The sequence below is a fragment of the Phoxinus phoxinus genome (genome assembly GCF_949152265.1).
Source record: "Phoxinus phoxinus genome assembly, chromosome: 20".
Classification (NCBI taxonomy): domain Eukaryota; kingdom Metazoa; phylum Chordata; class Actinopteri; order Cypriniformes; family Leuciscidae; genus Phoxinus; species Phoxinus phoxinus.
Genome location: NC_136895.1, coordinates 21651266 through 21664908, shown reverse-complemented (window position 1 = coordinate 21664908; position 13643 = coordinate 21651266). Strand labels below are relative to the sequence as shown.

The 13643-nt window shown below is 35.9% G+C and overlaps 2 protein-coding genes across 3 annotated transcripts; both read left to right on the top strand.

The window, feature by feature from the left end:
• Positions 1-343: 343 nt before the first annotated feature.
• On the top strand, positions 344-6296 carry LOC306988427 (SLAM family member 6-like). Of its 2 annotated transcripts, none has more exons than XM_079593423.1 (6): positions 344-648; positions 856-1185; positions 1757-2041; positions 3912-4028; positions 4123-4184; positions 4443-6296. In XM_079593423.1, the coding sequence occupies exons 1-6, from the start codon at positions 474-476 to the stop codon at positions 4488-4490; spliced, it is 1017 nt and encodes a 338-aa protein (XP_079449549.1). In that variant the 5' UTR covers positions 344-473; the 3' UTR covers positions 4491-6296. The 2 variants fall into 2 exon arrangements, with proteins under 2 accessions (XP_079449549.1, XP_079449548.1); XM_079593422.1 differs by having other exon boundaries at positions 365-550; positions 4443-5836.
• Positions 6297-6605: 309 nt separating this feature from the next.
• On the top strand, positions 6606-12321 carry LOC306988405 (uncharacterized protein). Its single transcript, XM_079593374.1, has 6 exons — positions 6606-6840; positions 8769-9035; positions 9163-9477; positions 9741-10031; positions 10365-10568; positions 10682-12321. The coding sequence occupies exons 1-6, from the start codon at positions 6759-6761 to the stop codon at positions 10843-10845; spliced, it is 1323 nt and encodes a 440-aa protein (XP_079449500.1). The 5' UTR covers positions 6606-6758; the 3' UTR covers positions 10846-12321.
• The last annotated feature ends 1322 nt before the right edge of the window (positions 12322-13643 follow it).

Sequence of the window (13643 nt, the reverse complement as noted above, 5' to 3'; positions counted from 1 at the left end):
AGTTTCATCCAGCAGTGTCTGCTGTGCCTCACTCATCCATACTATTTGCATATCACATGGTTCTTTGGAACAATGATAAGAATATTGAGTATTGAATACACAACATATAATCCAATCCAATATTAGGCAACTTTATATAAATGTGAAAGAACAGTAGTTAGAAGAGGGATTCACAATAAAGTTAATCTGAACTAAGTGCTGTTTGTTCTAGTAAAGAGGAAGGGGATAACATCTGATATTTATATCACTTTAAAGCGGTCGAGAGAGACAGACACAGAGAGGGGGAGGGGGAGAGGGAGGGAGTGTGCATAATTGTGAAGTATGTGTGTATAGGCTACGCCCAGATCCTTTTTCAGAACAGACTCTAAAAACTGTGAACCCAATGGAATCTTCATTTGATTATTTCTTGCTTTGTAAACGTTTTTAATCCTTCTTATGGATATATTCTTTTGTTATTAAAAATGTGATGGAACATGTCAACCACACCTGAGAATGGACATTTTTTTTCCCACCGGATCTTTGAAAGTGTTTTTTTGTGTGTGTTTTTTCGGTATGCACTCCTGTTTGACTGTATATCGTTTATTGAGAAATTCAGAAAAATGAATCACAGCGGATCTTTCTTTGGTCTGTGTTTATTGCTATTGAATGGTACGTCATAAATACCCTTTGAAATAATACTAATAATTGATAATAATAACCTGTTATGTTTCTGTTTTATTTGTCAAGGGTCAGTTAAAAGTTTATTAGTTTGAAGTCCCTTTCCATGTTGTTAAATTCAGCGCAATCTTTTTGTGCTCGTCAATCTTCCTAATATCTGGAATGTTTTAGCCTACTTAAAGGGAGCTTTTTTTTCAGGTGTGTTTGGCGCTGGTACAGATGAAGAGAAGTCAGTGTCAGTGATGGAGGGAGATTCTGTCACTCTAAACACTGATATTACTGAAGTACAGAGTAAAGATCAGATACTGTGGATGTTTGGACCTCAAGAGACTCGAATAGCTGAAATCCATAAGCAGAACATTGATATGTTTGACAGTAATGTGACATTTGGAGACAGAATCCAGATAGACAGTCAAACTGGATCTCTGACCATCAGAAACATCAGATCTGAACACACTGGACTTTATAAACTACAGATCTTCAGCAGCAGAGGAACTTCACACAAGAGATTCAATGTTACTGTCTATGGTGAGCAAATGATTCTCATGATGATTCAGACTGTGATGATTCTCAAAAATAAAACTTCTCCTGATTAATCTGGTTATTCATAAATGCTTAACTAGCAAAAGTGAGGTTGAAACCTCTTTTCTGCACTCAGTTTATATAAATAGTTAATGTGCTATTATTTTGCACTTCCTGAAGGAAATGCCAGTGCAAGGAAGCAAAACAATAGTGTTGATCTTTTAGCAATGATAGAAAAGCTGCAAACCCACATTTAGAGAGAATAGAGATTAATAGTAAAATCAGTTAAATGAATAAAGTGAGATAAAAATGAAAACCAAACATAATACAGTATGCAATCAATATGCAATTACAATCTGACAGCACCAGTAAAAGTTGATGGGAGATTTTATTCCTTTTCAACAATCTATAATTTCTATAAGTTCTGAAAATGTGAAATTGAAAAATAGAACAACAAAGGCAGAGTCTATGTGTGTTGAGCATGCCGATAACAAATTTCAGTACAATGCTGTGTTTCAAATACTAATTATGTTTACTTATCAAGGTGTCATTGATTTTTATATTTTATGTTCTCCAGCTCGTCTGCCCTTTCCTGTTATCACCAGTAACTCTTCGAACTGTTCATCATCATCCTCCAGATGTTCACTGGTGTGTTCAGTGTTGAATGTGAGTCAGGTGACTCTCTCCTGGTACGCAGGATTCAGTGTATTGTCCAGCATCAGTGTGTGTGATCTCAGCATCAGTCTCTCTCTACCTCTGGAGATTCAGTGTCTGGATGATTCATACAGCTGTGTAGTGTCTTATTCATTCAGCAACAGAACTACACACCTCAACGACCCTGAACTCTGTCACACATGTCCAGGTATCAAAATATATATTATCCTCTAACTTCGTAAATTAATCAAAATGGTGTTTATGTTTATAGCTTTTATTTAATATCCATGAGCTTTGAGGTCATCTATAATATAGATATAAAATATTTTCTCTTGAATATTGACAGTTCATTGCTAGCAGATGTTATCATATACAAATGTTTGCCTAATAAAAGGGCTTTGTTGAAAGTTCCTCCACCTACATCATAAATAACTTCTTCCGACTAGCAGGTAGCAGAACATGTGTGACATTTCTAAACTGAAGTCTATTGGCGTTTTTAAAAAAATGACGTGTCTTCGATTTGTCCCACCCAAACATCCAGATAGATAGTTAGACGCTTAATCATATAGTGTCACAAGCTGGGCTCGAACTCGGGTCTCAGGTGTGGAGAGTGAGTGTTCTACCACTTAGCCACAGAGGTGATAATGTTGGACCCAAACGAAACACTCAATGCAAAACTCCAAGCAAAGTAGATTTATTTTTTAAAAAAGGTCCCTTGCAAGTCCAAAAAATCCAACAAAAGTTCTTCTCACAAAGAGGTATTAAAAACAGATAATCCAAAAATAAAAGGTAACAGGAGAGAAACAAAATAACTCCACGAGGGGAGAAAAACACAATCAAATAACTCAGAATAGCTTACTTGAAATAGCTTAGGTGACTTGGAAGGACTCAAAAATCACAGCAAGGAGACACATAGCCAGGACTCAAAAACCGAGTGAGGAACAAGGGGAAAAAACACATCTTAAATACTCTAGGGGAAACAAGACACAGGAGACCTGGGCCCGTATCCCTAAATAATTTTTGTGCAAAAAGTGGCTCCTAGCGGCCAAATTCTAAGAAAATTCTCAGAGTCATGACGTTTTCTTAGAATTTCCCCTAAAAGTGACACGAAAATCCCAGTTAATATAAAAGCTATTCCTCAAGATTCCTAGCGCTTAAAAGGGCTCCTAAGGCGAGATCTGCTAAGAGCAGGGAAGAGGACTTTTAGTGGCTTAGGAGTTCCCCTAGCAGCTGCACAAAATGGCCAACAGAGGAGGGCCACACTGAGTTGTAACGTTGCAATTTCTACTTCAGTAATGACAGCCCCTTGAAATATGCCATCTTGTTTTCAATGGGGTCCATATGGGAGTGAAAGTACAAAATATGCCAGCTAGGATATTAATGAGCAAATAAGACACGAATCATTATTTGAACTTAAGTTTTCACATATTTTAGATTCTAATGTTAGGCTATAACCCCTACAGCTTACTATTCATTTTCCAGATATTTTCTTGAATGTGAAATATTATTTACAATTACAGTCTGCATAAGATTAGAGTGTATAATTATGTTTATTGATTTGAGGGTACATCCTTTGCTCATTATCACCAAAAGTTCATTTTCATCAAACTTGTAGGATCAACCAATCACGGCTTTTGAAATGATGACTCATACCTAGCAACGGGGTCAACCACACCTCCTCACTAAGATAGGATTTTCCATTCATTCCTTGCTCAGAGTTCACTGAAAATGTTCTGGAATCACTTCTAAGCTAAAACTCCTGGCAAGGAATTTTTAGGTTAAGTTAGGAGCTCTCTGAGAGGATTCTCAGAATCTTTAGGGATACGGGCCCTGGATAACACTAACAAGAAGAACTAAAGCAGAGGGGAACACAGGTGACCTCTAGAGGCCCGGAGACAAACAACAGGAGGCAGGATGCTGACATATAGATGTCAAAATATTCAAGTACTTTACTTAAACACCTGCTTGTTGAAACCTAATATGTTAAATCACATTTCCATAACCATAATAGTTTATTTCAGATTTAACTGTATTATTCAGATTACACTAATAACTGTTTTCTCTGTTCATTACAACAGTGGCCCAGCGTTCAAGTTTCATGATGGTAATAGCTGTTACTCTCGCGCTGCTGGCAGCAATAGCTGTCGTTGTAGGTGCGATGTGCCACGGAAGATGTAAACATTCTGGAGAAAAAGGCAAGTATTGACATGCAAACATATATATATATTAAATTACCATTTCAAGTTAATTAAATGTATTTTAGTTTTTTAAATGTCTGATTTTTATTAGTTAAGAGTCGTGATGAAGAGGTGAATTACGCTGTTCCAACATTCTGTGCACTTCAGCGAACGGTAAGATACTGTATATTTTATTTCTGTATGAACTGTGCCGGTTTTCAATAAGTAAGCTCCTTCTGCTTCTTTAAATTCCTGTAGTCGAGGTGTGTGTGACTGAGCATGTGCTGATATGCATCTTACTCGTATAATGCAAAGGTTTTTATCACTCATTTGTGGGAGTTAGACCTGTATGTTACCGTCACTTGCATACTTCAGCTTGTGTTTATGAAACTTCTTGGTCTGATTTTTGATTCTGGTTCTGTTTTCTTGCAGGACATCATTGCAGCAAATCACACAGTGTACTCAACTATTGTGACATGAATTTAAGATCCAACAGATTGTTTTTTTATTTTATTATTATACTGCAGGTCAATGCCATGAATTCTGGCAATTCACCCAATCTGATCACTTTGACTCCGTTTCATTACATTTCATTTAGGAGCAGCTAAAGTTAAAGTCTGAAGTCAGATTAGTGAGTTAATTTTTGTCAATGTGTCTCATTGTTTCACTTCACCTTTCATAGTATCAGTCCAGTCTAAAGAATATATCAGTGTTAAAGGGACGGTTTATGAAGGTGGCGCTTGATATTATTGTTAAAACCTTTTGTACTTGTGCAGCGTTTGTTGTTGCTTGTTTCTTGTGTTTTTAATATATACTTTGTGTCATTTATAGGTATACACCTATATTTTATTATTATAATGTTTTGTGTTTTACTGTTTATTTTTGCATATGTTTTCACATATTTTATTTTATTTCAAGACCCTTTATCCTCTCTGTTCCTCAGTGTTGGAAGGGTTTCCAGCCTCCATCGATTATAAGACCAACACAACGTTTAAGAAACAGCTGAAACTACAGCTCTTCCACGAACACAAATCACAAGGACACTTCCTAATAATATATGTCCCTTCCCGTTTCAATTCTGCTAAAGCCTACTGAAATAAAGGAGTAAAGTAGAGATACACCAAAACACAATACAATTGACAATTGACACAATTGTATTGCCGTGAAATGAATGTCTACGCGCCGACTCAAACCTTTGAAGCATTCAGGGACATTCCCAGTCCACTACTTGTTTCGATTCACTCCCTCTGCACTGTTTCTTACTCTGAGTTCTGACATGTGGTGGTCACACAGATGTCCTCTTGAAGTGTTTAAAGCTGACGATTCAACACAGTCCTTCCCAGCTAACAAAGTTATGTTCTAAGAATGTTTTGCTAATGTTCATATTAAGTTACAAAAACGCTATTTATAAATGTTTTCTGAACGTTCTAAACATCCAGTTTCCAAATGTTGGATCTTTTTTTTTTCTCTTGGTTTTGGAACGTTAAGGAAACATTTTATCAATTTGCAAACATTATGGGATGTTACTTTTGAATGTCCTTTGAACATTCTGATACAAGAAGTAACATGTAAACGTCCAACTAAAATGTTTCAGAGAAAACAAATCTGTGAATATTGTTTTCATGCTAACATTTTAAGATCATTGTCACTGAAAGGGTGTTTGTTCATAACTTAAGAGAGTGAAGAGAACTTTGCTGGAATGTTTCTGAGATTGTTCCCGGTTAGTCTGGTTGTTGTTTATCTTTTGTTGTTGTAACAGAAGGAACTATATACTCCAGCATCATTTGAGACACTGATTAAAGTTTCACTAAAAGCTTACTGACACATTTCAGCAGAATGCTTTTGTCTGATTTAAAACTGAGCAGAACGTTTGTGGATTGAGCTGAAAAATGTCACTTTTTAGACTTCCGGTTCACCAGAAGAGGAAGTCAGAAGAGCTCAGTTAAAAGAATTTGACTACCATCTTTTGCATATCCAAATAGTCCTGTGACAGACGAAGACACATTTGCATGCACAATGCACAGCAAGAGCGAGTGGAAAAAAACAAGCTAAACTGAAACACTGATCTAGGATATTGAACCACAAAATGTCAATTTATGTGTACAACAGTTCCTTTGCAATATAAAGCAGATGGACGGAGGGCTCCCTATAGTGGAGATCATGGGCACTTCAGCTGGTGGTTGAGGCAGTCACATGCAAGTGTTGTTCGGAAAGAACTGGAATTATGGAGGACACCAGGTTTATTCTTGCCTGTTTATTGGGAAAATCATATTAAAGGCAAAATTATAGTTAGCGTTCATGTCCAATTTTTCACTCGGAAACTCATATTTTCTTGTTACACTTTTCAATAAATATTTCTAGAACCTGAAAGGGTAGCCTACATTTCAGGGGTTTCCACTATGTGATCATTTTATGGATTTATTTTAAATTAATGTTTTTTTTTACCTTTTTGTCATAAAACGTTCTTTAAAGTTGAGTCAGGAATACCAGGGTTCGAAATATAACCAGCTGAACCTTTTTTTCTAAGAGCGTTTAGTGTTTGGTTTACAAGCACTGACACGAGTGGCAGCTCCTGTTGCGCAGGTGCATTTCTACGCTTTTGTTTTCATTTGGGATTGGCTTGGCGTAAAAGAATTTCAGAAGTTACGGCACTTGTAGGAAATAAATGTAGTACAACTTTCTCCAGTTAGTTTACTGGTTTATCTTTAGGACGAGAACAAACAACAGAGCAGCTGAGCTGATGGGAACATGTTAACTCTTCATCTATTCAAACTACTGAAGAATGTGAATGTTTTTCTTGCTTTGTTCTGTGTTTATCTATGTATGGATGGTGAGTGATGCATTTTTTTAAACTCTATTCTAAAATTAAGCCTGATCTTCTAGTCTCCAGTCACCTTCAACTCCAACTTTTCAGCTTTGTTTTAAAAATTATGTGTAAGAAGTTAAGAACGTCTTCTGTATTAGGTTATATGTCAGTGGTCTTATTCTGCCTCTGGCTGCAAGTCTATGGCAGAACCATACGATAAAATGTTACTATTGACACTATTTATTCACTCTTATATCAATCTAAAACTGCATTTTTTTAAATTCATACAATGATAGTTGTCATAATAGACAAATAGTTAGATAGATTTTAAGATTATTTGCAGAACACAAATAAAAAATAGTCAATGGGGGTCGAATTTTAGGGGTCCAAATAAAATCTTAAAATCAATTACTTTTTGTCAAAATTATGTTTTAATGATCTAAGATGAGGAATTTAAAAAATGGTTTCATAAACTGTGCTTTCTAAAATCAATTAAAAAACAACCATAAAAAAAAAAAAAAAAAAAAAAACAGTTGCTCTCATTCACTAATAATTGCACAGGAGAACTTCTCATGAAATATAAATATATAAAATCAAACGTCTGAATAAAATCTGCATAATTCCCAAAATGTGCATACACACATGAATTTGTTCTTGAATTCGTTCTAAAGTTAATGAATTTGGAGCACTCTAAATGAGTGGCCACTATTTTGGGCATGTTGCACAAAACATGACCAAACCAATTTGATAAAAGTTTTACTACAGCCGTTCATCACTCTCAGCAATATGCAATAACATAATCATGCAGTGCTGGAGGCTGCAGTTTCAGGACCTCATTTCAAGGGCCCTAGGTTTTATTTTTTATTTATTTTTTGATGACCGCGCCACCAAGCTAATTGTACTAAATCAGAGGGGACCAGATTCAAACCTGAAACAAATACAGTAGACACCAGGGGCTGTATTCACAAAACATGTAATTTTACCCCGGCACTAAGAGTTCTCCTAATTGGCAGTAAAAGTTTTTAGTTAAGAGTTTCCTCTTAAAACCTATTCACGAAACTGAGACCAACTTTTACTAAGGAATAGAAAGAAGTCTTAAGCCAGTAAGAGCGGGGACGGGTTGACCTCGTTGCTATGGATGATGTCATCACGCTTACCAACTATGACCACAGTGATTGGCTGATGGGGGAGGAGTCTCTGTCAGCGATTTAAAACTATAGAACGAGGTATCATGTTGTGAATACGGCCCCAGATTACATAACTCACTTGTAATTAATCCCCATGCTCTTAATCATAGAGAGAAGCATGCTATGACAGTGTACGTGTTCTGTCTTATTCGTTGTGGCCATCGGCCTTCCAAAGAGAAGCATGCAGAGATGTCTCGCTTTACAAACACTGTAACCCTAACCAGATGCCAGGAAGAGGGGAAAGAAATGTTGTATTAAATATTTTAAACAAAAAAATCTAACATAAATGAGCAAGTTATTTTTGACAGTCCAACTGTGACTGTGGAACTTTGTCACAAGGAATGTGTGTTTGACACAAACTCTTAGTGACCAAAAGAGCAATTAAATACTAAACTGAAATTGGGCCTGTTGAATAATAAGTAGATTTTCACTAATAACTAAAAATGAAGACTTCAGATGCAAAAGTGCCATCTGAAATTTTCTTCTAGAATGATCATTTTTATCAAGCTTTTTATGCTCGATTATTTAACTTTAATGGCAATGAAACTTACCTATTAATTGTCTTTAAAGTGAAATAACTGAACTTAAATATACGAGCTTGATAAAAATGCAAATTTTAGATGAAAATTTCAGATGGCACTCAGATGCTTTTGCATCTGAAGTCTTCAAATGTACTTTGCAAGACAATGGCTAAGATTTATTGTCAGGTGTATTCATATTTTTCATTAATGGCCATAATATATGGCTTTAATTGACTTTTTCCAGATGTGAACGATAATGCGAGGTATGAAATGACGACAAGAGTGACTGAGAGAGATTTCATCATTCTTCACGATGATATTACTGAAACACAGCAAGATGATCACGTGCTGTGGATGTTCGGATCTCCAAACATTCACACGCCTGAAGGTTATGAAAGGATCATCTCGACCTCTGACAGTCACGAGAGGTTTAGAAACAAGCAGAGCAGATCACACACTATCTGGAGCTTCAGCGACACTCAACCTCGACAACAAACCATTTCCAGATCGTGTAAGTAAACGTTACAATACTATTAGCAAACCCTTTTATACTCTGACCTAATAAAGTTCCAGCAGGATGAAAAAAAAATACAAATTACAATCAATATCAAGCTTAAACTGGATATTGTGTTTCACAGGTTTAAGAGTTGAAAAGGGCGCTTTAATGATGGAGGGAGAATTGGTGACGTTTTGCCCTAATGCTTCTGAACTACAGAGCGTTGCACTACGGTGGAAGTCTGGATATCATACATGTATAGCTAATAACAAGGAAAATAAAATTATTACATGTGATGATAAGAGATTCGAAGACAGATTTCAGCTGGATAGTCAGACCGGATCTCTCACCATCCAGAACATCAGCATTAAAGACACTGGATGTTATGAATTTATCATCATCAGAAATGGAAACTTACAACATGAAACATTAAAGTCTTATTGTGTTAAAGTGTACGGTAAGCAGCTTTCTCCTTCATAACTTTCATCCTGGTGAAAAGTCTATTTGTCTTAAAGAGAGATTTTACTCAAAAATTAGCATTGTTAACCTCAGGTTGTTTTTACTCCTTATTTTATTTCTTCAGTGCAATGGTGATGTGTGTCATTGATGATGTGAGACTGGTTTATACAGCAGGAAAATCTTACTGTCTATATGTCAGACGACAGTCAAATATATCTCTATTGTTGAAGTTATTTATTTGCTTATTCATTTGTTTTTCAGGTTCTTTACCTGTTCCTAACATCACCAACTCTTCAGACTGCTGTTCATCATCATCAAGCCAGAAATGTTCACTGGTGTGTTCAGTGTTGAATGTGAGTCATGTGACTCTCTCCTGGTACAAAGGAATCAGTGTATGGTCCACCAACAGTGTGTCTGATCTCAGCATCAGTCTCTCTCTACCTCTGGAGGTGGAATGTCAGGATAACAACACTTACAGATGTGTGCTCAACAATCCCATCAGCAACCAGACCACACATCTCAACATCAGTCGACTCTGTCAACCATGTCAAGGTATCACAGCATTTTTTATCCTCTAATTGTGACTTTTACTCTATGTCTGTTTGATGTCAAATATATACTAAAACTCAAACTCTCATTATATTCACTTTTAGCAGATAAATAAAGAAAAAAATGTTAATGACAGCATATACAAATGTTTGTCTAATAAAATTATCTCCCGAAATTGCTTCTGTCAAGAAGCCAATCGTTGTGTCTTGGACTGAAGCCTATTGGCTGTTATAAAATATAAAAATTTTCTTCATCATTATGATTTATTTAATGGCTTGTTTGAAACTTTAAGCGGTTTAATTAAGATTACTAATGACTGTATTCTGTGCATTACAGAACATGGCCAGCGCTTGCAGATAGAGCTGATAGCTGCTGATGCTGATGCTGCTGTTGTTGTTGTTGTTGTTGTTGTTGTTGCTGTTGTTGTTGTTGTTGTTGCTGTTGTTGTTGTTGCTGTTGTTGTTGTTGTTGTTGTTGTTGTTGTAGTGCTGGCGGTATGCCGCTACCGTTTCATGAGGTGTAAACAAGCAGGAAAAGAAGGCAAGATTTTACATTTAAAAAGCAAACAGTAATCTTTTTTAAATATATATATTTTTAATCAGAATTCCAAGTGTATTTTCGTATATTAAATGTTTCAAAATGATTATTAACAGTTAAGACTCAAGGGGAAGAGGCAGAGATGTTCACAAGTCTGAAGTCTTTATCGCTAGAGTCCGAGTCAAGTCTGAAGTCTTTATCACTGGAATCTGAGTCAAGTCTGAAGTCTTTATCATCTGGAGTCCGAGTCAAGTCTGAAGTCTTTATCACTGGAGTCTGAGTCAAGTCTGAAGTCTTTATCACTGGAGTCTGAGTCAAGTCTGAAGTCTTTATCATCTGGAGTCTGAGTCAAGTCTGAAGTCTTTATCATCTGGAGTCCGAGTCAAGTCTGAAGTCTTTATATCTGGAGTCTGAGTCAAGTCTGAAGTCTTTATATCTGGAGTCTGTGTCGAGTCTGAAGTCTTTATCACTGGAGTCTGAGTCAAGTCTGGAGTCTTTATCGCTGGAGTCTGAGTCAAGTCTGTGCATTATGTATTTGTATGTTTTAATAAAATGTTATTTAATGATAGGCCTGCACATGTATCTGCATTACTCGTCAGACAACTCTGTAATCTTCTTAAAACTTCGACAGTTTGCTGATTCAGGACTTTTCAGTCAGACATTACTGAAAAGTTGACTTTTGACTCTGCCTGCAAGTTTAATTTGCTCTAAGAGTCATCTCAAATACCCAGGCTCATCGTTGTTTATACATGCATTGATGAAAATGTCTTCAATGTCAATCAAAACAAACTAAATCAATTAAGCCAAATGAAAAAAAAATTATAATCAAGTCTGGAGTCTGAGTCAAGTCTGGAGTCTTTATCACTGGAGTCTGAGTCAAGTCTGGAGTCTTTATCGCTGGAGTCTGAGTTAAGTCTGGAGTCTTTTGTCACGATTCCGAGTCGAGTCTCGAGTCATCATGCCTTAAAAAATAATAATCTCAAACTCAAAATCCTATTATATGTATTATATAGACAAAATTATCTTTCTATTATCTGTTTTGTTTGTAATAAAGTTGCTAAGATTAGACAGTTACTGTGGAGCTGTCATGGTTGGTTTTGTTTCATGTTTCATGTCTTTTATTTTTAAACTCTGCTGTGTTTTCCATTGATTCACTGTTTTATTGTTCACAGGTGTGCCTTGTTTAGTCATTAGTGTCTGTGTATAAATAGCCCTCATGTTTCAATTAGTGATGGGAAACCAAGGCTTTCTGAAGGTTTTATCAAATTGTGCCGAAAAATAGTTTATTATGTGAAGCGTTCGAATATAATGCACTTTAGTGACAGTCTGGTGGTCAGAGGAATCAATCTGGGATCAATATATTAATATCTAATCAATTTGTACCAATGAGACCACAACTCGTGTCATGTGTAGCCTGGTAAACAGATTCACATCTTAAACAATAATACTATAAAATATACAAGTGATTATAACTCGTAAATGACGTGAGTAATTGAAAAAGTATTTTGGGTGTTCTGTTATTTAAAAATTATATGATCAAGTTGTGACAACATATGTTTTTACATTGCTTTAACTCAAAATAAGTTAAGCTTTTTTTTTTCTTTTTTTTTATTAGTTTAATTAAATTTAAGATGATTTCAATTCAAGTTGATTGTACTTGAAAAAAAAAAAAATCTTGCAGGACGTTGATGCCGTAGATCATACTGTTAATACCTGTTAATAGTTGTTCCACTAGTTTTGTCAAATAAAAATACTTAAAATGACCTTCTATATTATACAGGTCTGTATGTTCCCTCCCTTCCTCTGTGGTCATTAGATTTTCCATCCACTTATTTGTATTCAAATTTGGGATATTGCATAAAAACAAAATGCAGGATGCAAAAGCCAAGAGGCACATACATTAAAAAAATTAGGTATTTGTATGTTTTACTAAAATGTTATTTAATGATAGGCCTGCACATGTATCTGCATCTTACTCGTCAGACAACTCTGTAATCTTCTTAAAGGGGTCATGACATGGTTTTTTTTATTTTATTATTATGTTCCCTCAGGTGCAATTATAGTATTACTATAGTTTTTTTTACAAAAAACTTTTAAAATGTAGTGATTTATGACCTTTTCCCACCCTGTTTCTCATCCTCTGATTCAAACAGTCTGTTTTGGGGGTGTTTCCCCTTTAAGAGTTCAGTGTTAACGCCCACTGTTATGATTGGCTAACGTCAGTGCCTATGCATCAATTATTAACGCCCCCAGCAAGAACGTTTGCGGATTCGGCGTAACTGTTTAATAGCGGGTGATGCATGCGAAGCGATGGCTCTTGCAATGATAAAACCTTATTATGTTTGAGCCGGAATCAGAGGAAAATGAACCATCACCACAACAACGAAGACTGGATCAGCCCGTGTCCACATGGAAAGTGAAACTATTTTGAATTAATAAAAAAAAATTAACCCGAGACACTTGAAAACGGATTATTGTTGCATAATTATCATATAGCTTCATTTTCTAACAGTTTAACATTATTTAACTAATTCCAATGAAATGATAGGGTGTACCACGGACAAAAATGCATGCACAGGCCATCTTTGAAGACGCAGCATTGATAAAGGCAACATTTTTAATTTTCTATCACATGTAGGCCTAACGTACTAGAAAGGCGACATATTTTCAAGATTCTCTTATACAAATGTGTTTATATTAGCCATGGTAAAAAGTAAGTTTGCGTCGTCTTTATTGAGCCCAGAATAGTCGGCACGGACTTATCTTTGAGCAACAGTTTTCTGGCAAAGCCAGCATCATATTGGGATTTTTTCCTCAAAACAGTCATCCTTAAATGTATAGAACACTGCCGTGACTGGGACGTCCGCAAAAAATAAAGTGCATCCATTTTTCCCTGACGACTGGATCTTTCAGCGTATTTAAAATGTAGTTTAAAGTTTTAAATACATTACTTACAGTTTGCGTCGTCGATGTTGAGCCCAGAATAGACGGCACGGACTTATCTTTGAGCAACAGTTTTCTGGCAAAGCTCAAAACAGTCATCCTTAAAATGTATAGAACAAACGCTTAAACTAACAC

Coding starts and splice junctions, on each gene's coding strand:
- LOC306988427 (XM_079593423.1), top strand. CDS start 474: ATGTCAACCACACCTGAGAATGGACATTTTTTTTCCCACCGGATCTTT. Junction 649..855: donor GTGTTTATTGCTATTGAATG/GTACGTCATAAA, acceptor CTTTTTTTTCAG/GTGTGTTTGGCGCTGGTACA. Junction 2,042..3,911: donor ACTCTGTCACACATGTCCAG/GTATCAAAATAT, acceptor TCATTACAACAG/TGGCCCAGCGTTCAAGTTTC.
- LOC306988405 (XM_079593374.1), top strand. CDS start 6,759: ATGTTAACTCTTCATCTATTCAAACTACTGAAGAATGTGAATGTTTTT. Junction 9,478..9,740: donor TTATTGTGTTAAAGTGTACG/GTAAGCAGCTTT, acceptor TTTGTTTTTCAG/GTTCTTTACCTGTTCCTAAC. Junction 10,032..10,364: donor ACTCTGTCAACCATGTCAAG/GTATCACAGCAT, acceptor TGTGCATTACAG/AACATGGCCAGCGCTTGCAG.